Below are 26,945 nucleotides of genomic sequence, written 5' to 3'. Positions count from 1 at the left end.
TTTTACATTCAATTAATAAATTAATTTGTAAATATGGTTACATGCTGACTATTTACAAGGGCACATTATTGTTTGTTTATTTTATAAATATGCAGATGTGATGAGTAGGAATTACTAACTCACATTTTACTTATTACAATAATAGAAATTCTTCTTTGGAATAGAAGTTGTTAAGGAGAAACTTTTTCAGTTTGTTTCCAAATTTTACTTTCCTGTCAGACATTTTATATCATTTGATAAGGGATTCAAAATTTTGCTTCCAGCTTTGTCCACCACTTTGTGTGCTAAAGACAACTCCAGTGTGGAGTAAGGAATGTCATTTTTTCGTCTGTTGTAATTATGTACATCTTCCCTCCTTTCGAGCTGTAGAAGATTATTTACAACAAAGTTTGAGAGAATAAAGATACTGGGAACCAGTAGTCAAAATCCTGAGATAGATGTCTTAAAGGTGATTTTGGACGAACACAGTGTATTATTCTCCCAACATGTTTTTGAGCACTGGATCAATTAGCCCAGAACATTATTCCATATGACATTATTGAATGAAAATACGCAAAATGTGTCTTAGTGAGTTGTCTCTCCTCAAGATTTGTATTGACTCTTAAGTGCAAATGCGGCTGAAATAAGTTGGTTTAGGAGTTCCAAAAGTACTGTTTTTTGCAGTTTAAATTCTCATCAGTATGGACAGCAAAGAATTTGTTTCCACTGTATCCATTATTTTCCTACCATATATTACAGTCAATATTGGTGTAGTACCTCAGGATGTACAAAACTGGACATGTCTTCTTAAAATTGAGAATGGAAGAAAGTTGGTGATTCTTTTAAGATCTTTGTTTACCATTTCTTCTGTTTCTGTATTTATGCTTGGATTGATTACAGTAATAGTGTCAGCAGCAGAAAGAACTAATTGTGCATGTTGTATATTACACAGAAGATCATTTACATATTTGAAGAACAATACTGAACCTAAGATAAAGCCTTCAGGAACCCTGTATGTGATTTCTCCCCAGTCAGAATTACATCCCTGGACTCTATTGGTTTAATTTTAAGCAACTTTCTGCAATCTTTTGGTTACGTATGACATTCCACATTGATTGACTGTATCGTCAGTTACATAAAACCTCATCTTATCCATGAGAGCATTGTGGTTCGTGAAGTCAGATACCTCAAATAGGTCATGGAAAATAGCAACTGGTGCAGTTTTGTTTTTTAATGCTCGTAAAATTTGGTGAGTGAATATGTAAATGGTATTTTCCATTGAGCAACTCTCCTGAAATACAAACTGTTAAGATGTTGTTGCTCAGGTGGGATACTATTCTAGAATACATGACATACTCAAAAATTTTGGAGAATAATGTTAGTAGTGAAGAAAAGGGTCATTAGTTACTGATATCTCTCTATTACAGGGTGTATATCACCCGGGAAATCCGGGAAAATTCCAAGAATTTTATCATCCGGGAGAAAACTGGGAAACACCCAGGAATTTTTTGGAATCCCAGGAATTTTTCATTGTTTTAGTTTTCAGTTAATTTTTTGTTGTTTTGACTGGTAAGAACTGATACTCTAACAAAGAATCTTATTGTATCCTGTTACTTGAAAATAACACTTCAACAATAAAACATAAATTAGGAGAGAAAAAAAAAACTTTAGGAAATGCACCATTTACAACAACAAAACACCATGCACGCGTAAGGGTCTGCAAAAAATGTATCAAAGGCCTTATGGCAAAGACTGTGCAATACTTCGTAACAATAAACTGTTTTCTATGAACGTGACATTGCAACTGTTTGCATTAGGTTCGTTTGAGCAGTAGCCAGTGGGCTCATGTGCATGCGCAGTTGACTCCATATGAGCAGTAACAGCAAGCGGCCACATGCTACGAGAATTTTTTCTTACACACTGTAGCTGCCAGATTTGCACATGTGCAGAGTTGCAGTGGGGGTGGGGGGTAGTGACCACACAACCTGTCTTTACATTAAGTGATTCCTTGTTTCCATTTCATTGACAGCTCCATGTCAAATGGAAACAAAACGGATTTATGTGGCTGGAAGTTATCAGGTGAATTATAATACATTCACATAATTACGGAAGGCAAAAATATATTATTAATTTCAGTTTATTTTATATCCACGTTTTTGGCAGTCAAGCATTAATCACCTTGTAGACCAATGAAGTTATTTTTGTTCGTTTGGTAAAGAAATTTGGCTTTATTAATCTTTTCCGCTGAGGCCCTCAGTTTATTTGAAACAGTTTCTCATTCCACAGTATTGGCTAGTTTCACTTCTTCACTGAATTTCAGGTGCATGTTTTTATCTTCTCCCACATATGCCATAATGCCATACAATAAAGAATCGATTATACAGTACTGGTACTGTAAGAAAATTTACATCCCGAAAACAGCACTAAAGAGCTTAATATCAGGTGGGGCCTACTTCATTGTGAATCAGGACAAACCAATGTGTGCTTCAAGCCAAATTATGCATTTTAGTATGGTTTAAGAAATTCCAGTGCTCTTAGAGTATCCTCTTATGTCCTGTTTCTTTTATGGTGTAATGTAAGACCTCTTTATGATTTATACATATGAACATCAGGGCTTCCTACATCACCACAGCTGCGTACGCATAATAATGCTTGTTTTCTGGCGACATCTAAAATGGACCTGTTTCTAACAGCCTCGGGAAACTATTGCCAATGGTGGTTTGAAAAGCGTTACTTTCAGGGTAAATTATGTTACGTGGGATGACTTCCTTAAATCGCAGAGCGTTTGACTCTCTTTTAAACTTAACACATTGTGGACCAGCCACTAGAAGAATTTTGAGCTCAGAAGACCAGACATTTATGTCATTATTTTAAATTTACAGGCACATTTGTGTGATGTATCTTAAAGTATAACACGCGCAAAAAGAAGAAGAATATTACATGTGGAAACTTAGCTTCTCATGTAGCTTATTAATCTTAGAGACCAATGTTATATGTGAAAGCTTATCTTTTCTTGTAGCTACACTAAGTATATTAATATAAACTATTAACATTTCCTGTTTGTGTGTTCATGCCACTTCAACAGTAATCTTGCTATTGACTGACTACAACATGTGTCCTATGCTCTGAACATCTGTTGTCATGGGCTGGAGAGATCACAAGGCATGATATACGATAGGCTGACAAAAGGGCATTGCAATCATGATTTAAACGCCCCGCAAAATGACATGCTGTGTTTGGAGGAATTCGAATTTGTACATTTCTAATACGAAAATATGCAGCGTATATGTTGCTGTTTGTCAAAGGTCTTTCCAAAACGTTTCTCTTTTTCCCCTGGAGTGCTGGTGCCGGGAAGTTCTGCGCCAGTGTATAAAACTTAAATTATTCAAAAGATTGATAAAGTTTACACTTCCGAGGGAAATCTATGGAAAACCCACTGTCAATTAGGACGGAAAAAGTGTATTTTCTCCCGGGAAAAAGTTTTTTTTAACCAAAATATCTTCGAAAAATCTGAGAATTTTTTTTTCCTTATCCGCGTATACACCCTCTGTTACCTTTCTTATAGAGGACTCGGTGAATCATTCACGCAGTGCCGCATAGTGGAATTACCCGGAGTTCACAGACACCAATTTTAAGCATCTAAAGCCTGGTTTACGATGGAATGAATGGAAGCGAATACGTGCGAATGAGCATTTGCAGAAATTTACTACCATTCGCTTGTATATGGGTAGAATCGTTTGTACTAGAAGGAACGAAAGAGAACACGAGGTAGCGAACATTGCCTATGAACGCTGTGTTGTTGTTTTCAGTTTTTGGAGCTAATATTCAGCATTGAGGATAAAACTCTATCTTGTTACAGCCACAGTGCGAAACTGGTATTCCGTGACAGTTATTTTGAAGGAATAATTTAAGCGTCTCAGTTTGTATGGAAGACCTGCATGGAGATCGTGCACTTTACGCGGAATTGCCTCCCCCCCCCCCTTCTCTCTCTCTCTCTCTCTCTCTCTCTCTCTCTCTCTCTCTCTCTCTCTCTCTCTCTCTCTACTTAGCACTGGTCCAAAATTTTCCTTGTATGTCGGCTGCCATTTTCCCCTGGCTTGTCATTACCATTGACGGGAAATTTATAAACAGAACACTAATTACCAATGTCAAGCATCATCTCAAGAGGTGACACAGCTAGTGTTTCTGCTACGCCTGTAAGGTCTAATGGTCATTTAAAAAAAAAAAAAAAAAAAAAAGGTCTAGTAGCAAAGCGCACGCTTTGTGATCCAGAGAGCGCGGGGTCAAATCCCGTTAAGACCACAACTTCTTCACCAAGATTTTTAACCGAGCAGTCACTTCTGACAGATGTTGGAGTAGCCACGAAAGCCGTGTGGTTTGGATATCATGTTAAACTGTAGGTCTCCCATTTTCCAAGTAGGTAACTGGGGAAGGTTAGGGACATGTAAGTAAGTGCTGTGATGTCTAGTTGAAAGACCTGCAAGAGGCCTACTGTGTACACCAGACAGAATTCTATTTTGCTCTTGCTTGTGAGCTAGTTTGTTTCGGCACGTGTAATTCTGATAAGTTTCTAGCAGAGAAAATAAAACCATGGCAGTGTTTGACGTCGCAGACGACTTCCATCAATGAGGACTTGTAATTGGTTGAAATGAAATGTTTTGCAGCACTACATTTTATAACAATTCCTGTAGGCCATTCCTTATAATGATAATGTTTGAATGTTGTACATTTGTCTATCAGTGAAACAATTTCCACATTATATCTACAGATTTTTTGTCGTACTCCACAAGAACAGAGGCGTCGTTTTATCCAGACCATGAATCAAGCAATAACAGTGAATTATTCTCGCGGGGGAAGGGGATTTAGGACGGCCGCCCGCCCTCCGGAGCTTAGTTCGTCAGCGCACCTGACGATGGTGACATTACTGATCGCCGAAATATTGTGCCCGTTGGACACTATAGACCGGCAGTACACGCTTGGACTGTTCAAGGAACAGTGAATTAGTTTCTGCAGCTGGTAGGAATACGTTTCGAATGGAATGTTGAAAATTATTCTTTCCCATTTCTCCAGATTTTGACGTGTTGATAACAAGATATTTGCAACTAAACAGTCCATTTTTCATTTTTGGTCCTAATTTCTTGCTGTTCTTGAAGACAGATATACACCTGAAGAAACAGTAAACCGCTCATACTCATATTTATAACTGGCATTATCGTATATGTGTGTGTCATTGCATTAATTGATTGGGCAACAGACTACATCTTTGTATCACCCCGAAATGGTGAAGTGCAGTGTGCAGGCAGTTCTTGCACAAAACTTGACTGCTCAGCATTATAAATAGCAGTTGTGCGGATAACTGCAAGTTTTGTTTTTGTTAGCCATGAATTTCTCTATAGCGTTGTCTATCACTGGCAGCTGCTCTGCACACTTAAGTAAACTTGGTAATTTTGTGACTTCCTATTCTGTAAGATTTTTTGAACCTGTGTAGCCGGGTCGATGAAGCCTGGAAATTAGAAATATATTTGTCAGATGTAATTTGGAGGGCACAGTGTCATAGATATCCATCAGTAACAGTGCATAGCCTCTCACGAGCAATTGTAAAACTTTCAAAGAGTTTTTCATTCAGATGGTTTAAAGTTTCTGTTTGGTGCATATTTCTTATTACATGTAATTCATTCTTCCATTTGTACAGTTCACGGTCCGATTTTACGTAGCGAAAACGCCTTTGTAGACTGTGTAACTTCAAGCTTTTCTTCCCTCCTTTGTTTATCCAATATTTAACTTCATTTTCTTTGTCACTGAAAGCTGTTGCAGTACGTATTAAAAAGGTTTGGAAGGTATTCTGCTTCGGAACTGTTACTGGCACAACTGACGTCGTCCAAACCACAATTCATGGAATCAGTAGAGTTATTTCCTAGTTCTTCTAACATATCCACAATTTCAAATGAAATATCATCATTCAAATTAATGTCAAGGAAATCGGCTAACAAATTAAACATATGTATGTTCTCAGGAGGAGTAAGTGATTTCGGCTGGAAACCACGTTCTTAATATATCATCGTTGCTAAATTGAGAACGTTAATTGGATTCCACATTATTGTGAAACTGGAAGAACAAACAGGGTACTATTAGCAGGCGTGCCTTACGAAAGCACAGTAAATATTAATTCAGCTTTACCTGTATTGTCAATACTTACCAATACTGCGAAACCCAACTGATAATTAGTAATAGATGTTACTTGAGTGGCTAATTCAAGAGAATAATGACTGTGTACTGTAGTGTTAGAGAAACTATCAATGAACAGTAACTGAAACGTTCTTTGCAAGTCAAGATCAGATTGTCATGTTTCCTGTTTACAAATGTACCGCTGACCTTAATACTTGCAGTGTCTCTTAGCAGCTAAAATTTCTTCCATTGTGTTCTTCCTGTGTAAAAAAAATTTTCAGGGTAGGTTTCAACATGTCTTATTGGGTCATTCCCTTGTGAGTGGGAAAAGTGCCGCATTAAAGGGAAATGCAGTTGTTAAACAAACATGGATCAATAGCTTTTTATGCAAATTAGTTTCATATTTCTGAACAACAAAGTTCATAAAAAGAAATTTTCAGTATTATCTAATTATTTTTGGCTCACCAAAGACACAATATAATTTGTCTTGCACAAACTATTGGCATACTGATAAACTTGGACATCTTGCAGATTTTCATCACTCCGGTGGCCATTTAATTGAAAATACCTTTTAATGTTTTTTTGTCAGAACATGGATATCACTTTTGCAACCTCATTATTGAGGTGTGAAACTCTACGAGGAAGTCTTCATAGAACTCTTGGACAATTTTAACATAAAAGAATTGCTTTTAAGCAGGAATTACATTGCAGATGCATCAGTTCCATCTGCACATTCAGAGAGACTTTAACTGAAATGATCTTGAAAACAGCTTAAAAACAGATGTGAAACTGACAGTGTCTTGAAAAAAATTAGAAACCATTCCTGTAATTCTTTCAACGCCACAATGAATTCTTCAAAATTCATGTTTTCTTTGATGCCGGTGAGCTTAGGGAAGTGGACAGTGTTCTTTGTCAGATGTTGTCTGCTCCACAAATTGAGTTTCTTTCTAAATGCATTCACTTCCACCATCAAGTTGGTGATTAGTTGCTTCTCTCCTTGCAAAACATCTTAATGAGGGCAGTAGACACACTAGTCTGCTTAAAATCTGGTATCTAAAACTCATCCCATATCTTATAATTTGTATCTAAAACTCATCCCATATCTTACAATTTTGGTTCCGGCTTTCCTTTTTCCTTCAGAAATTCAAATGTCCCCTGAAGTCGTACTTTGCACTAATATATAATCTCCCCATAGTCTTCTTTCAGTTCCATCAAAAACTGTTGAAACTTATTGTTGCGATGTGAGAACATTTATTATTCATACCACCAGTTTCATTAGATACAAATTTAGCCTAAAGTATGCAGAACAATGAATCTCATACAAATCATATATTGATTGTGTGATTATTGCTCTGTGCCTCAGTGTGTTGTTATGGGACTCTTATAGAATAGCTTTGTTTTCAGACTGTCCAACTGTTAAGAACTCTTTTTCTCGGGGACCAAGGAGACATATCATTCTAAGTTATGTCTGTCACATATTAAGGTCTATAGTCTCTTGCCAGCATAAAAATTTTAAGCTTGTAAGTCAGTTGAGTCAAAAGATATGGCCATCTATATTTTGATACTTGAAAACAAATCAAGAAATACAGGGTATTTCCCATTGATGGAGAATCGTGAAATTTGGCAAGAAGCAAAGTTTCATTGTACAAGCAAAAACATCTGAAAATCGCAAATTGTAATTACATCATGAAAAAATGTTTTTGGCATTAGAACATACATTGCATTCACCATAGACAAACATTACTGCATGTAAACTTGAAATGTAAGTTGTAGTCATGTTTCCGTAAGTAAGTAAAAAATATTTTATTAAACCTTCTATGTCTACATACAGGGTGACAATTATTGAAGTACTGGATGATAAAAAAGTCAACATAAATTTGAAAACTGAATAAATCGTGGAATAATGTAGATAGAGAGGTACAAATTGATACCCATGCTTGGAATGATATGGGGTTTTATTAGAACCAAAAAATACAAACGTTCAAAAAATGTCATACAGATGGGGCTTCACCTGATCAGAATAGCAATGATTAGCATAACAAAGTAAGGCAAAGCAAAGATGATCATCTTTACAGGAAATGCTCAATATGTCCACCATCATTCCTCAACAGTAGCTGTAGTCAAGGAATAATGTTGTGAACAGCACTGTAAAGCATGTCCGGAGTTATGGTATGAGGCATTGGTGTCGGATGTTGTCTTTCAGCATCCCTAGAGATGTCGGTCGATCAAGATACACTTGCGACTTCAAGTAACCCCAAAGCCAATAATCGCATGAACTGAGGTCTGGGGACCTGGGAGGCCAAGCATGACAAAAGTGGCAGCTGAGCACATGATCATCACCAAACAACACGCGCAAGAGATCTTTCACGCGTCTAGCAATATGGGGTGTTTTTGTTTTCGGTTCTTATAAAATCCCATGTCATTCCAAGTATGTGTGTCAATGTTTACCTCTCTATCTACATTATTCTGGGGTTTATTAAGTTTTCAAATTTATGCTGACTTTTTGATCACCCGGTATATGAAACAAAATCATCATAACTTCTGAATGGTTTGAGTTAGGACACTCAAACTGTGTGGTTGACTGTGGGACATGGTGGGAATTAGTATGCATATGCACATGCGTCATGTTGTTTTCGGCCATTTGTACGTGAAGAGGTCATGGTACAGCATGGTTGGGTCTATAGCGCTTGTGAAGTCGAAACAGCCGCCCACGTGGGGGCTCAGAGAAAGTTTGTGACCAAGTTCAAGCTGAAGTCAGAGTGTCCAGTTGTCCTAACAATCAATAATTTGATTTGCAACTTTGAGAGAACGGTCAGTGTTAGTGATGAGTGTTGGCAACATCAGTCATCCAAAAAAGGTGAAAATGCATGAAAACATAGAGAAGACACATGCTGTTTTTCAAATCAGCCCCAGGAAATCTATCAAATAAGCTGCCTGCACAACAGGTGGAAATCAGCCAGGAGACACAGCAACAAAATGTTGCTGAAGACCTGCATGTCTTCCCATACAAAATTGGAACACATTGGCCATTAAGCCCCAGGGCCGTGGAACAGCGGTTATGTTTTACCAACACTGTTGTCCACAGAATTGACGAATATGACTTTGATGGGAATATGGTTTGGTTTAGCAATGAAGCCCACTTTCATTTGGATGGGTTCATCAGTAAGCAAAATTGGCTTGTTTGGAGGACTGCGAATCAGCATTTCGCAATTCAGAAGTCTCTTATCCCTCAATGAGTGACTGTGTGGTGTGCAGTGTCCAGTCACGGAATAAACAGTGCGATATTCCTTTGATGGCACGGTGACTACCAAACAGTACATGAAGGTTTTGGATAGCTGCCATATTATCCGGATCTGAACACATGCAACTCCTTTTTGTGGCGCTATATTAAAGACAAGGTGTACAGCAATAACCCCAAAACCATTGTTGAGCTGAAAACAGCCATTCAGGAGGTCATCAACAACATCGATTTTCAGTCACTTCAGCTGCTCATGCACAATTTTACTGTTCGTCTGCACCACATCACCACCAAGGATTGCAGGCGTATCAAATGTGTCCGAACCTAAATCAGAATATCTGTAATGACGTTTACATGTTGAATAAAGTGTGTGTGCGATGTAGTTCGTAACTAATTTACCTTTTTTTCATATTGTTCAATAATTTATCAACCTGTATGCAAACTGAACTCCTCTGCTCGCTTCTGTTGGTATGTCTGGGCTAGTCTAAGGAACTACCATAGAGATTTTGATAAGATCTTGGAATTCCCGGGATCAATACCCTTACAATATCTATTCAGAATATGGGCATAAATCGTTGAGATCCTAGATTTCCAGGATGGATAGAAAAAAATATGTATATAAAATTGTTTTCATGGAACCCTCCTCAGTGTGTGTGTCCTACTCACACTTGACCCCCTTTCCCCCCCTCCCCAACTAAATCTTTTAATTATTTGTGCATGATGGTGTAATGGCATTCAGTATTAAATTTGCAATATTCTTCGATTATATTACGTCTCTTCGAAAAAGAATTGTGATTCCTATTCATTTTTAAAGGTTGTGATAATAGATCACGAGATTGCCTCTTTTTTATGTGAATAGCAATGGGCCCTGTGAACTACCTTTATACCACAAGCGACTAGCAAAGAATAAACACCATTGATATTAGGACTTGCTGAATTGCAGAGTGTCGTTCCGGTAGAAAAATGCTGCAACAGATGCTCAAAGAAAGTGTTGCATCAACCTGCTAGGTGAAATATTTTGCTGCACAGAGCAATTTAGAGGACAGCTGAGAAAAAACAGAGCTGTACAGAGTATTGTTGAGACTGGCCGAGCCCTGGATGGCACTTCGTGCATGTGTGAAGTTTTGCACACTCACCAAGCTCAACACTTGCCTTGTGTATTACCCTGTGATAAAATTTGTAGCTGCGGCGATTGCATACACTTACTACGAGGAAGAGAAACTGTGAAATATTGAAGTACAATACAGCAGACAACAGTGGCTACCTCAGAAATTACTGTCTACTAGGGATAGCAGTTATTGCTGAGTCAACTAGTTTTCAGATACATTTGTTCTTGTCATCTCCAGTTTAATCTGAACGGTACATTGTTGAGTACTGCTAGAGTATTGGGATCTGCACCGGTTAAAGGCAGACATCAAAGCAATTTTGCAACTGGTAAGATCGATCAAAACACAAGTATTACACAGCTGCTTTGTGTGCCCTGATTGGAATCCCTGGATGGAAGACGATGTTCTTTCTGTGGAACGTGATTGAGAAAATTTAGAAAACTGGCAAATTATGCCGCCTGCAGAATAATTCTACTGTGACCAATGCAAGGGCACCAAAGATGAAATAATTTCTTTTTAGTATGGAGATGTATAGGCAGTTAGTTTTCCTCATTCTGTTTGCATGTGTAACAGAAATGGAAGTAATTAGTAGTGGTACATCATACTATATAGTGAATTACGGAATATTTAGAGACCGGAAAATGTAGCATCTACTTTTTGGCAAAATCTATGTCCCCCCCCTTTTTCTTTCTTTCTTTCCCCCCAACTATATTTTAGTTCGTAAATGAGATGCAGAAATTTAAAAGGTTGTCACGCTACATGAGTGATGACAAACATGTTATTAGTTCTTCGAAATTGACTAAAAAGTGCTGACTGGGAACTTTCTGACTGAAATGTTTATTTGAGTGAAAACTTCAACATCTTTTTCTTCCGAAATAACCTTTGTTTTCTTTGTTTGGCTGTACTTAAGCTTTCAAAAATGATGGCTCTGTTGAAAAGCAGCAGCATTTTCTTGCCAGTTAAGTGAATGTGTCTCTGATATTAGGTGTTTCTGGACATTATTTGTCTTTTCCCGACCAATTTGAAGATTAAAAAATATGCACACTACTAATTTCAACCTTTCATGGGCATTCATAGCCCTATCACCCATGCTTGACAACACTGCAGATAGAACTGACAAGGCACTTAGCGTGGAAGTAGAACCAAACGTATGGCAACGTGATTTTAGCATCAGGGGAAGAATTTCAGTGCCATTGAAAAATATTACAGATTTTATTTTCCAGTCGCTATATCGCAGAGGGCGGGTGCTATAGGCTATAGTCGCAGATAGCCGTGAGCATAAACAGACTAAAATTTTGACCGCCAAAGGGGAAGGAGCGTTGCAGGGAAACAAACCTCGACTCTATTTCACTGAGCAGCAGCCTACAGCAGAACTGACACATTGCCACAGGGGTCACCGATCTCTTCTGTTGTTATAATGGTCATAATAGAAACCTGTGGTGGACCAGGATTAGTCACTTCACTTATTTCAAAATAAGAAAAGTAAACAATGAGCAACGCTCAACACAAAGCATTGGGGGGTCGGCTACTTCACAGTTGCCCATTGAAGTTGACAGTATTGTTAACGATGTAGTTCCACAACAGTTCAAAACATCTGCCATGTAATTTGCCAAGTTAAATCTGTCTGTATTATACTATCTCTTGAACGTCAGCTAACAAACTACACATTTTTTCCTCGTAAAATACTAGGTCCCATGGCTGAGTACTATATTGCATTGTATGATGTGTATCTTAAATAGACCAGTCAGTCATCCACAGTTGGCATGCAGCATATTATTGAGCACATCAATACATCATTGCCTTCATACAATTTACTTTGCAACTGCATTCTTAGCACATTCTTGCCAAATTGGGCTTCACCAGATGATATATAATGCCAGTAACTGCTTGAATCTTCGATATTGCGTGCAGAAAATAAAGCTGTTTCAAACATCTCTGCTAAGTAGCTCATCTAGATAAAATTTTCTATGAAACAGCGCCTATTAAGTAATTTTGCATTTTGAGGCAGAATTTGCATATTTTTCACATTTATCACAAAATGAAAATTTTTCTGGTCCCTACGGATTTTTATGTAGATGTAGATCAGTTGGGGCCAAGTATTACACAGTGCACGTACACACATAGCGTCTGGTATGCCGTGCCACACAGCACCAATAAATTATTGTGTGTCTACTGATTCTTATGCCATGGCTGCTATGTTGTCCTCAGCCCACAGGTGTCACTGGAAGCGTTTATGGAGGGGCGTGTGGTCAGCACACCACTCTCCTGGCCGAATGTCAGTTTACAAGACTAGAGTCACTACTTCACAATCAAGTAGCTCCTCAGTTTGCCTCACAAGGGCTGAGTGCACCCCACTTGCCAACAATGTTCGGCAGACCGAATGGTCAACATCCAACTGCTAGCCCAGCCTGACAGTGCTTAACTCCTGTGATCTGACAGGAGCCAGTGTTACTACTGCGGCAAATGCCAAATGTTTGTAGGCATTGTTATTAAGATAGTGTTGATCAGTTTCTGAATGTTGGTATTCATATAGTGTTTCAAAGCAATGGTAAATTTGGGAATAGGCTATATTAGTAAAATATGAAATACACCTTCTATAACCAGGACTAAACAAATACTGAAAAATGCATTATTCAGAATTAAAATATTGGTATTGGTTTAACCAATGGGTTTTTCCCATCCTTACTATCAACTAGATAATGTTGGCTGCAGCCAACATTAACTACTAATTGAAGCCCTCTGACGTGTGCCGATTCAGAATTTGGAAACTGATAGACAGACTTTCATGTAACTTACTATATTTAGACTGCAAATTGAACTTGTATGCTTGGATTTACAGGTGCTAACTGTACTGTTCAGTTAGGTTGCCAACTTCAATCTGTCAAAAAGAGTGCCCCTCTATGCCCGCACTGGCATGATGGCCAACACAGTAGGTCTACTGCCATCTCTGCATAGTAGTTAGTTTTCACTAAGTTAGTTCTTCGCAGGATGTACATACTTTGATGTTTGCATTTGTCTGGTTATGATAAATCACTACTAAGCTCCTCTGGAGATATATTAGGTTGAGTGTTGAATGAAGCATAGCAGTTTGAAGGGCAGAGGGGAATAAGAACACTAAGTGAGGGAAAAAACATCTCTCGTAGTTGTGTCGGGTAATGAGAGCAGTAGTGGTTTGCTTGCTATCTGTGACAGATCATGCAAGGGTTAGGTAAGTTAGTGGTGGGTATCATGCAGGTGGGTGCCTGTGACTTTGAGACATTGTTACTTGGCTGTCGCAGCTGGGTACTGATGTTGACTTCTCGACCAACATCGGCATGCCTGTAACGGTTGGGTTCATAGGTTAGTGTCCAATAGATCACACACTGGATTCACAGTGTAGGGTAGTATTGGGGGTTTGTTTGTACATTAGTATAAAAGTTTGTCGGCTTCTCTGCTGTTGCCTGTTGGTCAGCTGTGATAGCAGCTGGCATATACAGTCAGCATTGCTGATGTGCAGGAGCTGGCCAATGTTGTCATTTGTGACTGTTTGTTAGCTTGCAATTGTTGGTTATGCTGTGGCTAGCTTTGTTTTTAGCCACTTATGCTTCCACCTGTGGTTGTGATCGTAGTTCCCCAGAGGAAGGGTGAAAGGATTGTTAGTGTGTCTTAAGAGTTTCTGTGTAGTGGTGTGACGAGCTTTTTGAGTACTTTCTTGAGAGTTTCAAGGTAGTATTCATTGTGAAGGTCCACAGTGTGAATGCAGTGTGAAGTGTTGCTAATGCATAGCACTTTGTTCTATATGAATTGCAGGTGAGTAGGAGCTGCATATCCCCAGACACAAGCTGCGTACATCAGAGGTCTGATCACTGTCATGTATATGGATCTTGATACCTTCCTGTTTAGTATGCTTTCCCTGTTGAACGTTTTGTTTGAGCCTCACATGTGCTCTGTTGGGAACGTATTCCATGTGGTTCCGCCACGCAAGTTTCCAGTCCAGCCAGACACTGAGGTATCTGATTTTCTCTTGGAAACATGTTGGGCATGCATGTATTATTACATGCCTACAGTGTTGGTGTTTGCGCAGTGGTTTTGCTCTGCGTATGAACAGAACTTCTTCAGTTTTTGACACTCCGTTCAACAAAGGCCCAGAAGTTCTGACTGCTGTCTGTAATCATGATTTAATGTTTGACGGTTTCCAGTCTGTGCAAGGATGGCTGTGTCGTCCACATAGACGGCCAGCATTGTGTTCTGTGTTGCTGGGAGATAATTAATGTAGAGGTTGGACAAGATGACCCCCATTATGCTTCCCCAAGGTACTCCAGCTTGAATACCATGTTGTGTCAATTGTTTGCTCTTGAAACATCTGTTTGTGAGATATATGAGACATACAAGCCCATTGGGGAAACCAACATCACTTAGTTTGCATATGAGGCGGTTGTGCCTGAGACAATTGAAAGGAACACAACTCCCGTGTCTTTGTTCGTGTTGTAGCCATGTGTTATAGGTTCAACTATGCAGAGGAGTTGTGCTGTTGAGTGGCAATTCCTAAAGCCAAATTGCTGAGATCTTAAGGTGTCACTGACGATGCAGTGCCTAGTGATGCGTTTTAGTATTACCTTCTCAACAATCTTGCTGAGTGAGCACAGCAGACTGATGAGCCGATAGTTTTGTGGGAGGGAGTGGTCTTTCCCTGGCTTTCTGAAGATCAGGACCTTTGCTGCCTTCCAAAGTCAGCGACATATTGGTGTTACAAGGTGGCATTCGTTAAGTATGTAAGGTATTCTGCAGCTCTGTGAGCTACTGGAGGACATGGTTTTGAATGCCTTCAGGACCAGGGGATTTCCCAGCATTGAAATACTTGATAGCTCGAGTGATTTCATTCATGCTAGTACGTCAGATCTCGTTACACGTGGGCTGGGCTATGTGTCATGTAATCTCCTGGTCCGTTTAAAGTGTGAATGCTGGGTCTGAAGGAGCCAGATTTGGCATGAAAGACACTGCAGGTGTTGTTGCCATCAGCTCTGCCTTCTCCTTCGAAAAGTATGCAGGGCAGTATGGGCCTTGTAGAGTAGGAATGTAATGTTTATCCCTAGTGAAGTGTCTGGCGAACTTCCACACGCCAAGACATACGGCATCTAGCCCTGAGGGTTTCTGCCTCTATTGATCGTTTCTAAATGTTTGTATTTTCTTCCTATTAGTACCTGGTACGCTGCCAGTATCTTGTAAGGTGGTTCCTCATAAAGATAAGACCCAGGATTACCTGGGCAAGGCTGTCAAGTGTTCTTGGAGCGTTGTATGTGGAATTGCATCAGACATTTCATCTTGGACACTGGTAGTAAGAAACTCCATCGTCTCATCAGTTTGTTGTGTGTTGTTAATTTCAGGAGTGTCTGGGATATGACTATCAAGCGTTTCCGTGAACAGAGTCCAATTTGCACTCTTACAGTTTAATATCCTGTGTGGTTCTGTGTCCTGCAGTGTTTCTTCCACGTGAAGTATTACAGACATGTGGTCTGAGTCCAGATCAGTTTCCAACTGTAAGACTGAGTGTGCATGTGATGCCCTTCATAAAGTCTGTGTTTAACATGTCTGGCCTGTGTTGGCATGTACTTGGGGACATCTGGTCCTAGTATAATGTAGTTTTCGCCTAGTGCATGTTAAATATAGTTTCTTGACATTGGAGGTACATATTTGTGAATTCCACTCAAGGTGTTTTGCATTTAGATCTCCAGCAGTGATTACCCACAGTGCTATGTTGAACTGTACTGGTATCATGTGTTCCTATGATTTTAGGTGGGTTGTATAGTGGTACCAGAGTGGGGTTTAGTTCCATTGTACTTGACCCTGACAGCCACAGACTCTAGTCTCTCAAGTACAGGGAGCTCAATGTTTGTGTGTTCTGTGTCTTTGTACATGATGATGGCTGTGTCGCACCAATTCCTGCCATCTGCTTGGTCAGTATGATAGATGCTATAACCTGGAATGTTTAGTTGTTTGTGAGGCGTAGGCAGCGTTTCATTCACGAGCGATTCGGATACCCTTTTGCTCCTTGAACGCAACCATTTCATTTCTTTTGTTTATGACACCATTGGCATTCCAAAACAGGATCTGAGAGATTGTGTTGATGTTTGCTTTACAGGATTGGTGTGGCGTGTTACCCAGTAGTGTGATAATAGTTTGTATGAGGTCACTCCAAAAGAAATGCACAATATTTTTGTAAAAATACAGTTTTCATTCTGCATGTGTGAAAGTTTTACAGTGTGGATACATCCTTCCCACTTGTTTTCAAACTTAGTTCAACCTGCTCCTGTGAGTGGCGCCGTCACAGCATGTCTTCAAGATGGCTGCTACACTTGACGTTCGTCAGAAGCAACGTGCTGTCATAGAATCCCTGTGCTGTGAAAACGAGACAGTGGGAAACATCCACAAGAGGTTGAAAAAGGTGTATGGAGATGCTGCTGTCGATCACAGTACAGTTAGTCGGTGGGCAAGCAGGTTACGTGATGAAAGCGGGCATGACAGTATTGAGCATTGTCCTCGCAGCGGCAGGCCTCATACTGCACACACTCCAATGTGCAGAGAGTTAACGAATTGGTGACTGCTGACAGATGCATCACAGTGAATGAATTGTCACGCTATGTTGGGATAGGGGAAGGAAGTGTTTGCAGAATACTGAAAGTGTTGGTGTTAAAAAAGGTTTGTGCCAGGTGGGTTCTCAGGATGTTGACAGTGGCTCACAAAGGAACAAGAAAAACGGTATGCAGCGAACTTTTGGAACAGTACAAGAATTGAGATGAATTTCTTGACAGGTGGTGAAACATCATGTTTCACCAGAGACGAAGAGACAATCAATGGAGTGGCATCATGCAAATTCACCCAAGAAAAAAATTCAAAACCACACCTTCTGCTGGAAAAGTTATGGCTATAGTGTTTTTCGATTCCGAATGACTCTTGCTTGTGGACATCATGCCAAGTGGAACCACCACAAATTCTGATGCATATGTGACAACACTGAAGAAACTTCAAGCTTGACTGAGTCGTGTTCGGCCACATCGGCAAAAGTAGGATGTTTTGTTGTTGCACGACAGTGCACGGCCACATGTCAGTCAAAAAACCATGGAAGCGATCACAAATCTTGGATGGACAACACTGAAACACCCGCCTTACTGTCCTGCCCTGGCTCCATGTGACTATCATCTCTTTGGGAAACTGAATGACTCTCTTCGTAGAACAAGGTTTGAAGATGAAGATGATGACTTCCTCGTGCACGCTGCCAAACAGTGGCTCCAACAGGTTGGTTCAGAATTTTACTGTGCAGGTATACAGGCGCTGATTCCAAGATGGCGTAAGGCAGTTGAGAGAGATGAAAATTAGGTGGAGAAATGAAAATATTGTTCCTAAAGGATTTATCTACATACTGTAAAACTTTCAAGCATGTAGAATAAAAGATGGATTAAAAAAATGTGTGCATTTCTTCTGGACTGACCCTCGTATGTTAGTCCAGTTGAGCAGGTCTGCATGGACTGCGTGAAGAGTTGGGAGGTACACCCTTTATTTAATCTTCTTGACTATTTTGGTGGTCACGAGTCCAGGGCTGTCCTGTGCACACTTTGCTGCTGCAGTGGAGTAAAACTGAAGTGCAATTCCTGAACATCTGTAGAGATTGAAACTGTGTAACAACAAAACTTGGACAGTATTTAGTCCATCTGTCCATCCCTTCTGTGAAATACTTGCTATGTCATTTCTAATAGTCTTCCCAGTTGTCTTCATATTGCTTGGTTTCAGTTTTTCATTTTTGGCTGTTTCTGTGTTTACTTACGTGTTACGTCTGAGTGAAAAATCTGGGAGGGAATAACAATATAAAGTAGGATAAATTATTACCACAGTTGAGACAATTTATCAGCAGACAGGAATGCCTCTAGGCACTGAGGCCCAACTATTTTTAAATGTGCCTGTCTGCCAGTCAGCGCCTATGTGTGAGGCCTATTTTTTAAGTAAGTTTCATTTTGAAATAAAAATAAAACCAATCAACTTCTTTAGCAATTTTATTTTTACATGAAAGCCTGGACTTTAATCATCTTTTTGCACAATTTCAATCAATTTTAAGGCACTTATAGTACCATACAACCAGCTGTGAATACCATCCTCATAAAAATGTGCTGCCTGAGCATAACTTTAGATAATTTAAATGGTCTATAACAATTGCATAGAACACACTTCTTGACGCTTATGATTGATGGGATGGTACAGAAATGGATGAGAGCTTTTAAAGGTGGCTCTACGAATGTGCATGAGGAGAACAAAGTAGGTAACCTTTAGTCATTACTGATAATTTGATGCAGGTTATGTGATGTGTTTCCTCAAGTAAATTATGCTTTATGCAGTTGTTACAAAATGTTTAAATTATTGAAAGTTATACTCTGGCAGCAGATTCCTACTAGGATGGTATTCAAACTTGATTGTACAATATGATAAGTGTCTTAATATTAGTGAGACTTGTGTAGAAAAATTAAATTAAAGTACAGGCTTTCATGTAAAAATAAAATTGCTTAGAGAAATTTACTTGTTATATTTTGATTTCAAAACTGTACTTAGTTAAAAACATGCATCATATTATGTCTGTTCTGTTAAAAACGTGCCTCGTATTGTCTGTTCTACATAATGCATGTAACTTCCCACTTGTCTTCCTCTTCCATTTGTGACCTGTAAGATAATCAGTTTCATGTTCTTCATTTTGTTCTCCACACACTATTTCACAACCCATTGGCTACTTCTTTTACCCATTCAGCTGCTACAAATTGAGGAGGTGCAGTAGTTAGTTAACTGTGGGTTTGTACCCAGACATAGCTTGAATCAAAAGTTGACCCATGGTTTGTGAATTTAGTGTTCAGTGATGTCTGTAAATTACTACATAAAAATGCTAGTATTTTTCCTACATGGAAATCACTCATTCATGTCAAGCCAAACTTGTGATAAATTTAACAATCTTACCAGTATACTAATATTAAACTAGAAGCCAATTACAACCATTTTCTTTTTCTACCATTATTTTCATCATCCTGTCTCCATCTTGCCTCTATTGCCTTTCAGCAACCTTTCAGCTGGTGTATCCTTTCTTTCATAAATGGAGACTCCTCGTGCTTTCTTTGATAATTTATAGTTCACATTCAGACCTTCAGTTTGTTGTAATTAGCGTGTTGGTCTCTTAGCACATTGACTCGCAAGAAAGTTTTGGACTATTTGGCAGTTCGAAAATGTGAGACATTCGTACACCTGTCTTCCTTCACCTTTTAATAGTAGCCAGTTGCCTGATATCCAGTAACAAAGTCACCTTATCTTTACACCTCTAGAATAGCAAGGACAAATGAAAATAACTGAACTGTATTATGTACGGATCTTAAAGGATCTGCAGATAGGGGTAAAAGGATAGATCAGTGGAATTGTGAAACATTTCAGAAGGAAGAAAGAAAACTATTAAATTGTCAAATATGCTGCGATCGGAACATTTGCCTCTTCACTCTTCCTGACAGAAATGCTGCAGCTCTCTAAATTTGGTCTCGAATGTCAAATGTTTTAATTGCAGATAAATGTGGTGGTATTTATTGCCTAAAATTGTGAACTTGCCTTAATTGGCAGTTACCAATAGTTTTTCCTCGTCATTGTCGACTTCTTGAGTTCTGTTGCTACAATAAACTTACTTCTCATAACATCCTTTTGTGATCTTTTGCAGTGTCTTGTTGTATGAGCTACATTTACTTCATAGCTACTATGAAGTAAAATTTTTACTAACTTTCTTTATTGGGTTGCAGTGGATGTTAGTTATTTTTAGTTAAATTAAGCAAAACTTAATAGTTTGATTTTTAAAACTCTTGCTTGTTTTGCAGGAATTGTTTGAAGACATTGGAACATTAGTTGTATCACGTTTGGTGCGGCCAGGCACTGCGGAAGTTGTGTATGCTAGACTTGAGGATGCATTACGTGCAGTTGACGTTTATCATAATCGACAACTTGATGGGCAGCCAATGAAGTGCATGTTGGTGAATTCTCGACCTCCTGTCTTACAAAGTGGCAGTCGAAGTTCTTCCACGTGAGTAATTTTCAGCTGTTTGTGATGCACTTATTTCTGCCGAATCTGTACATTGCTGTTCTCCGAAAATTTCTGTTGTTCGTATCATTTGTCCTCGAGAGTGGCTCATACACTTTCATTGAGGTGTTAGTCCCATCCTTGCTATATTATTTTGGTTTGCAGTTCACAAGGCCAAAGGTGATTTCATCTACTCTTATATCAGAGCTGTAGTATCAATTTTGTCCTTGGTTAAACTTTCCTTAAAAAATATTTGTACAGCTATAAGTGATTCATAGAATCCTACAAAATTAAAAGTTGCACATGGCAGGTGATGGATAACAGTACATAACCAGTAACGAGTCAACCTGTCCACTCAAGGCACTGGCACCGCCCCAGGTGACCTTTGCTCTGGCTGGTTGGCTCCCATTATGAGAGCCCTCATATGCAATGGGTGGCAAGATGTTTGGCTTCATGAAACCAAATTTCAGTCACTGTCAATGAGACATTGGTAGTGTCTTCAGACAGATGACAGTTCAGTGCAAATCTTTACAACCCTCCTTCATCACACCAGGAAACGAAAGCAAAATCAAATGACTTGCAGACACTTATACTCCCCTTAGTTCCTGGTTAACACCGGAACAAATGGACAGTCCTTTTACCCTGTTAGGACAAAGTTCTTTGCAGGTGATATTGAAAAGTATTCAATGAACTCTTAAGTGGCAATTTACTGAATGGTCCCATCTCAAGACGGAAAATTCTACCACGTCTCAGGTGCTACTCTCTCCCCATGACTTTTGGCATTTTCCTCTGTGTTCTTCAGGAGTATCAGGGTCTGCAATCATTTTCATTGATGGCTCTAAAACCATTTATAGGAGGGAATGTACTTAGTCATCTACATCTTCTGGCTGCCAGGGACAACATGTAGTGTTTTTACAGCTGATAGCCATTAATAGAGCCCTATCTTTTATTAAACAGGCCCCCCTCAACCACATTTTAATTTGTAATGACTCATTGAGCAACCTCCAAGCCTTTGACCAGTCATAATCTTCTCACTCTGTGATACCTGCTATTCATGACCTTAGTTGTATTGCCTCTGCACGTGTCTTTCTGTGGATCCCAAGCCGTACGGATATGTCGGGGAATGAACACACTTGACAGTTCGGTCAGAGAAGCAATTATTTTATAACTTGCACAGCTTTTGGTTTGATGATCTCGGGTGCAGATTTGCAGGTGCAAATAAGATATCTCATCAGAGATTGAGCATGTTGTGGCTTACTGACCCCTTTGCTTGCATGGTGCTGCAGCTTTAGTTCTTCACAGAAGGAATCTGCCACCCGGTGTCATCTCTGCATCAGTCATGCCAGATTAACCCCTAGTTTTATTTGTCATTATTTAAAATTTTACTGGCACATTTGTGTGATGTATCTTAAAGTGATACACGTAAAAAAGGACAAATTCATCCATGAAAGTATAGCTTTTCTGGTGGCTTATTGATCTTAGAGACCGGTATTATATGTGAAAGCGAAGCTTTTCTTGTAGCCACACTTTTATATTAATTTAAACCCTTAAATTTTCCTACTCGCGTATTCATGCTACTTAAGTGAAGTTGCTGTGGACTGACTATATGATAGACTTGTGTGCTTTGAATATCTGCTTTTATTGGCTGGTGAGATCACATGACGTGAACTATGATTGGCACATCGCAATCTCAGTTTCAACGTTTTGGAAACTAACATGCTGTGTTTGGTGGCATTCGAATATATACTTTTGTAATACAAAAATATGCAGCGTACTTGTTGCTGCACATCAAAAATATTTCCTTTTTTTCCACTTGCGGTCGTTTACTGATGTACTGGGAATTTTAAGCTGATGCATAAAACCTTAACACTTCAAAGGACTGATAAGTTTTAGAGTTTCGAGAGAAAGTATACTGTCATTTAACAGGGAAAAAGTGTATTTTCATCCGGAAGAAAGTGTATTTTTAGCCGGGAAATCCAGGAATTGTTTTTCCTTGTCCGCATATACACCCTGTTCAACTACACATTATTTCAAATTATATTTTTAGCAAACAGTCTCTTTTATTGCCATAGTCTTAAAGCTAATGAACTGCACTGTGTATTAGATACCATTTGTATGCTATTTTCGAATAAAGTGAAAATGAGTTTGCCCATACCTTGCATTGTGTAGTAGTACAATAACACTGTTCGACATGGGTTCTATTTCTGATATGAAAGTATGTGCTTCTAGACCATTTTATGGTGGGAAATTCAAATATGTAAACAAAATATCGTTGTCAGGGATACTTTTTATGTAGAGTGTGAGTGTGTGTGGGTGGGTGTGTATATATATATATATCTCGAGTTTACAACAGTGGTGTTAGCCGCAATTTCTGTTAGTCTTAACGAGTGGCTGTTTTGGCTGACAAGTAACTGTCTGTCATATTTCCAAGCACGGTTGAATTTTTTAGTTCCTGTGTGTCAACTGATTGAGCCTGGTGCTGAAGGTAAAAAGACTGCTTGTTTTTACACATCAGCATTCCTGTACTTCCCTACTATTAATTTAATACAGGTGTATTACCAAAGTGGTATTTTTAAATTTGCAGAAATGCCACGTCGTCGTGGATGTCGATATAAGCTGGTCAACTTCTGCTTCATCTGTGGGAAGTTCACTTTTATCAGAAATAGGAAGAAAATTTCTTCAGTCATAAAGAAAGCATACAAACATTACTTTGGAGTAGAGGTAGGAGACCAAGATAAAGAATGGGCACCACATTTCTGTTGTGCTACATGTTACTGCAAACTAATTCAGTGGTGGAAAGGTAAAGAGAATGTGGCGTTGCTTTGCTGTTCCCATGGTGTGGAGGGAGCCTAAGGACCATATTACTGATTGTTATTTCTGTCTAACAAAAATTCAGGGTTTTACAAACAAGAAGTCGAAGAGGCACATTGTTTACCCAGATCTGCCTTCAGCGAGAATGCCAGTGCAGCATTCTGACAACCTTCCAGTACCTTCAAGAGCTCGAGGTTAAATTCCGAGTGACAGTGAAATTAGTAGTACTGAAGAAATCACAGATGATGATTCTTTATATCACTGCACAAGTGAGTCATCGCCACATTTGTTAGCACAGGCAGATTTAAATGATTTAGTACGTGATCTAGGACTAAGTAAACAAAAGGCGCAACTGCTTGGTTCAAGATTACAAGAGTATAATCTACTGCACCAAAGTACGAAAATCAGTGTATTCAGGCACAGAGAACATGCCTTTATTTCTTATTTTTCAACTGACGAAGCACTGACATTTTGCAATGACGTTGCTGGCCTGATGAAAGTGTTGAACTTCACTTATATTTCACAGGAGTGGAGACTTTTCATAGACGCATTGAAAACAAGTCTGAAGGGTGTTTTGCTCCATAATGGAAATAAAATACCCTCTGTTCCAGTAGCTTATGCTAGTTTGACAAAAGAGAATTACGAATTCATACAAAGGATGCTAAATTCATTAAAATACAACGAACACAAATGGAAAACGTGTGCAGATTTCAAGGTAATTGCTGTGGTATTGGGAATGCAACAAGGCTATACAAAGTATGCCTGTTTTCTTTGTGAGTGGGATAGTCAAGACCGAAATTCTCACTACGTGAAAAAGAAATGGCCTAGGCGAAGATGGAAAGTTGGCGAAAAGAATGTACAACGTGAAAGTCTGGTAGCTCCTGAATATATACTACTTCCACCGCTTCACCTCAAACTTGGCCTGATGAAACAATTGGTGAAGGCCATGGATCCAACAGGCTGTGGGTTTGCATATCTAGCTACCAGATTCCCTCGTCTTTCAGCTGCAAAAATAAAGGAAGGTGTATTTGTGGGCCCACAAATTGGGGAACTGCAGAAAGATGCAAATTTTGAAGCATGTTAAACTGATACAGAAAAAACCGCATGGGACTGTTTCAAGATGTTGTCGAAAAACTTCCTGAAGAAGAAGAACTACTAACTACAAAGCAATAGTGAAGGATATGATAAAAGCATATCAGGGTGCAATATGTCTTTGAAGGTACATATGATGGACTCTCATCTGGATTACTTCACAGAGAGTTGTAGTGACATATCGGATGAACATGGGGAAAGATTCCATAAAGACATTCCTACCATAGAAAGGCGCTATGAAGGGAAGTGGATACCTTCTATGTTAGCAGATTATTGCTGGAATATCATTCGAGAGAAGAAAGATTCACAATACAAGAGAAAAAAGTGATGTGCATTACAAGGCAGTGGCTCATTGTTTGTCAATTTTCTGTAATTTCTCATGTCAAATAAATGCTTCGAAGTGTATACACAAAGGTTACTGTGTTTAATGTTAGATCCCATCCTCCACTAATGTGATGAACTTATAACATCATAAAGATGTGCATTTGTTTGTCGAATTTCACCTCATGTTTGCTGCACTATATCAGAAACTGAAAAGAGAAATAAAATTGCGATTACTCATAAACTATCCCGGACAAAAAAAAAACCAAAAACAGTTTTCAGTTCAGCACTCAAAATACAACTAGGATCACAATATTTTTTATCAGAAATAGAAAAAAGTTTTTTTTTTTTTTTTTTTTTTTTTTTTTTTTGTAGAACAGTGTAATTTGAAAATTTTCTGAACACATTTAAATACTTAAAGGAAAATGTTAGTCACCATTGATGCAAAACCGTATATTTTTATGTTTCAGTGGTTTACGGTCAACTTCCGATGCAGCAATAAAATTGCCAACAGGCACGAAGTCATCAGTTGCTCCTGATATTGGAACAATCCACAAGGCCCTGTTCAACAAATCCTAATTTTCTGGCAGTTCTGTCTAATGGCATAAAACCATATGGACATAATTTGTTTAAAGTTGTGTTTTGACATTAGCAAACAGTGTGTGTAGGCACATTGTACAATATGCATGATTTTGTTGACGTGTATACTTACAAAAAGCAGATGTAAAGGAAGCAGGGACACATCCTGTATGTTCTGGTTAAAATACTGTCGTTTATATTGCTGTGCAACTTTTGAAGTGCTGTTGTTTTTTGCCTGCCGCCAAAGAAAGCTCCACTGCTCCTTTATTATTGGTAGCATTTCGTGTTTCACCTGACAAGAGTGAATGTACACGATTTTTAGCAATGTGTCTGTTGAATGCGAACATTAAAAGCTCTTTCACAACAGTACTGTTATAACTTAAAAAATTTAAAGCAATATCTATTTTTAATAATGCAGAGCATAGACAGTAGAATCACCCTTGGCAGATGATTGTAGTTGGCAGTTAATGCAAGTATGCAGCATATGTTAAAATATAGAACTTAATCCTTCAGAACAAGAAGCTTGTTTGACAGGAGTAACTGAAGAGAGCAGTGAAGTGTGAACACGATGAAGACCTGCTTGGGGTGCATCATATTTATCGATTACATAAATTTGTTTCCCTACCTGTCTATCCTGAACAAATTTTTTTTTGTGTGAAGTTGTTACATTATTTAACAATACATTGAGTGTTTCCTCTGGGATGATAAAAATAGCGATCAGGGCTAGACCTGATTTCTCATGCTGTTACTTTTAAGTTTTTGTTTTGATTTTGTAAGAGTTGCCTTTTCTAAATATGTGTAACACGTGAGAGTTGGCCAACTGATATGATATTGAGAAGACAAGTGATTTCTGCGGTCTGTGAGGATATCATACTGGGAAACAAATGTATATTCATTGCTATTAAAACGCCTTTGTCACATTATTTTCTTCTGCATGTTTCTGAAGTCCTTAAAAATTATTCTATCCAATCGTGTGTCATTTTCAAGTAGCAACTGCTTAAAAGTGATATTACATTTGGAATATTGAACAACATAATGTGAAATGAGTGCAGAAGACCAAATATCAGAAACTACAGTAGAGTTTGAATTTTCAGTGTGTGGGGTGGGGGGGGGGGGGGGGGATGATGCATCCCCTCCTTCCAGAAAGGTTGATGGTGGGATTGCTTGTCATTGTGCTCTCCAAGGTTAGGTGGGTAGGAAGGTCAGAGTCCACTATGCTTGTCAGAGAGGTCACATCTGAGATGTGGAGGAGGCTCTGCAAATTGTGTCTCCTGTCAGTATGAATGACTAGGTTGAGAGGGTAGGTGGATGCTGTGAAGAAGACAGCTAGCATTACCTGTGAGGTGGAAGCAGAGCTAGCATTTCACAGCATGGTTCCCAGAACCAATTGCAGTCCTCTGGTTTGGAGTCGAGTGAAAGACTTAAACCTAAGGTCCAGATGATTTCTTAACAATGTTGGATATAGATTTCTCAACCTCCACATTTGGCTGGAGAATTGGAGGACCCTCTCCTCCCCTTCATAGGTCAGGCATGCTTTACGTGCAGGAAGTTGGTAGTAGGATGGTGTAGTACATTTCGCTGGTTTTTTAAT

The 26,945-nt window shown here is 39.0% G+C and overlaps 1 protein-coding gene across 1 annotated transcript in view; it reads left to right on the top strand.

Annotated features, from left to right (window-relative positions):
• Positions 1-26,277, top strand: part of LOC126188859 (uncharacterized) — a 91,755-nt gene extending 65,478 nt beyond the window's left edge. Inside the window, exons 7-8 of the mRNA XM_049930505.1 lie at positions 20,352-20,554; positions 25,246-26,277. Of these exons, the coding sequence (XP_049786462.1) occupies positions 20,352-20,554; positions 25,246-25,354 (312 nt within the window). The 3' untranslated portion in view covers positions 25,355-26,277. The remainder of the gene's footprint in view (positions 1-20,351; positions 20,555-25,245) is intronic.
• The last annotated feature ends 668 nt before the right edge of the window (positions 26,278-26,945 follow it).

This window comes from Schistocerca cancellata, chromosome 1, assembly GCF_023864275.1.
Source record: "Schistocerca cancellata isolate TAMUIC-IGC-003103 chromosome 1, iqSchCanc2.1, whole genome shotgun sequence".
NCBI classification, from domain to species: domain Eukaryota; kingdom Metazoa; phylum Arthropoda; class Insecta; order Orthoptera; family Acrididae; genus Schistocerca; species Schistocerca cancellata.
The sequence above is the reverse complement of the archived record's forward strand: the minus strand, read 5'-3'. Positions and strand labels throughout refer to the sequence as shown.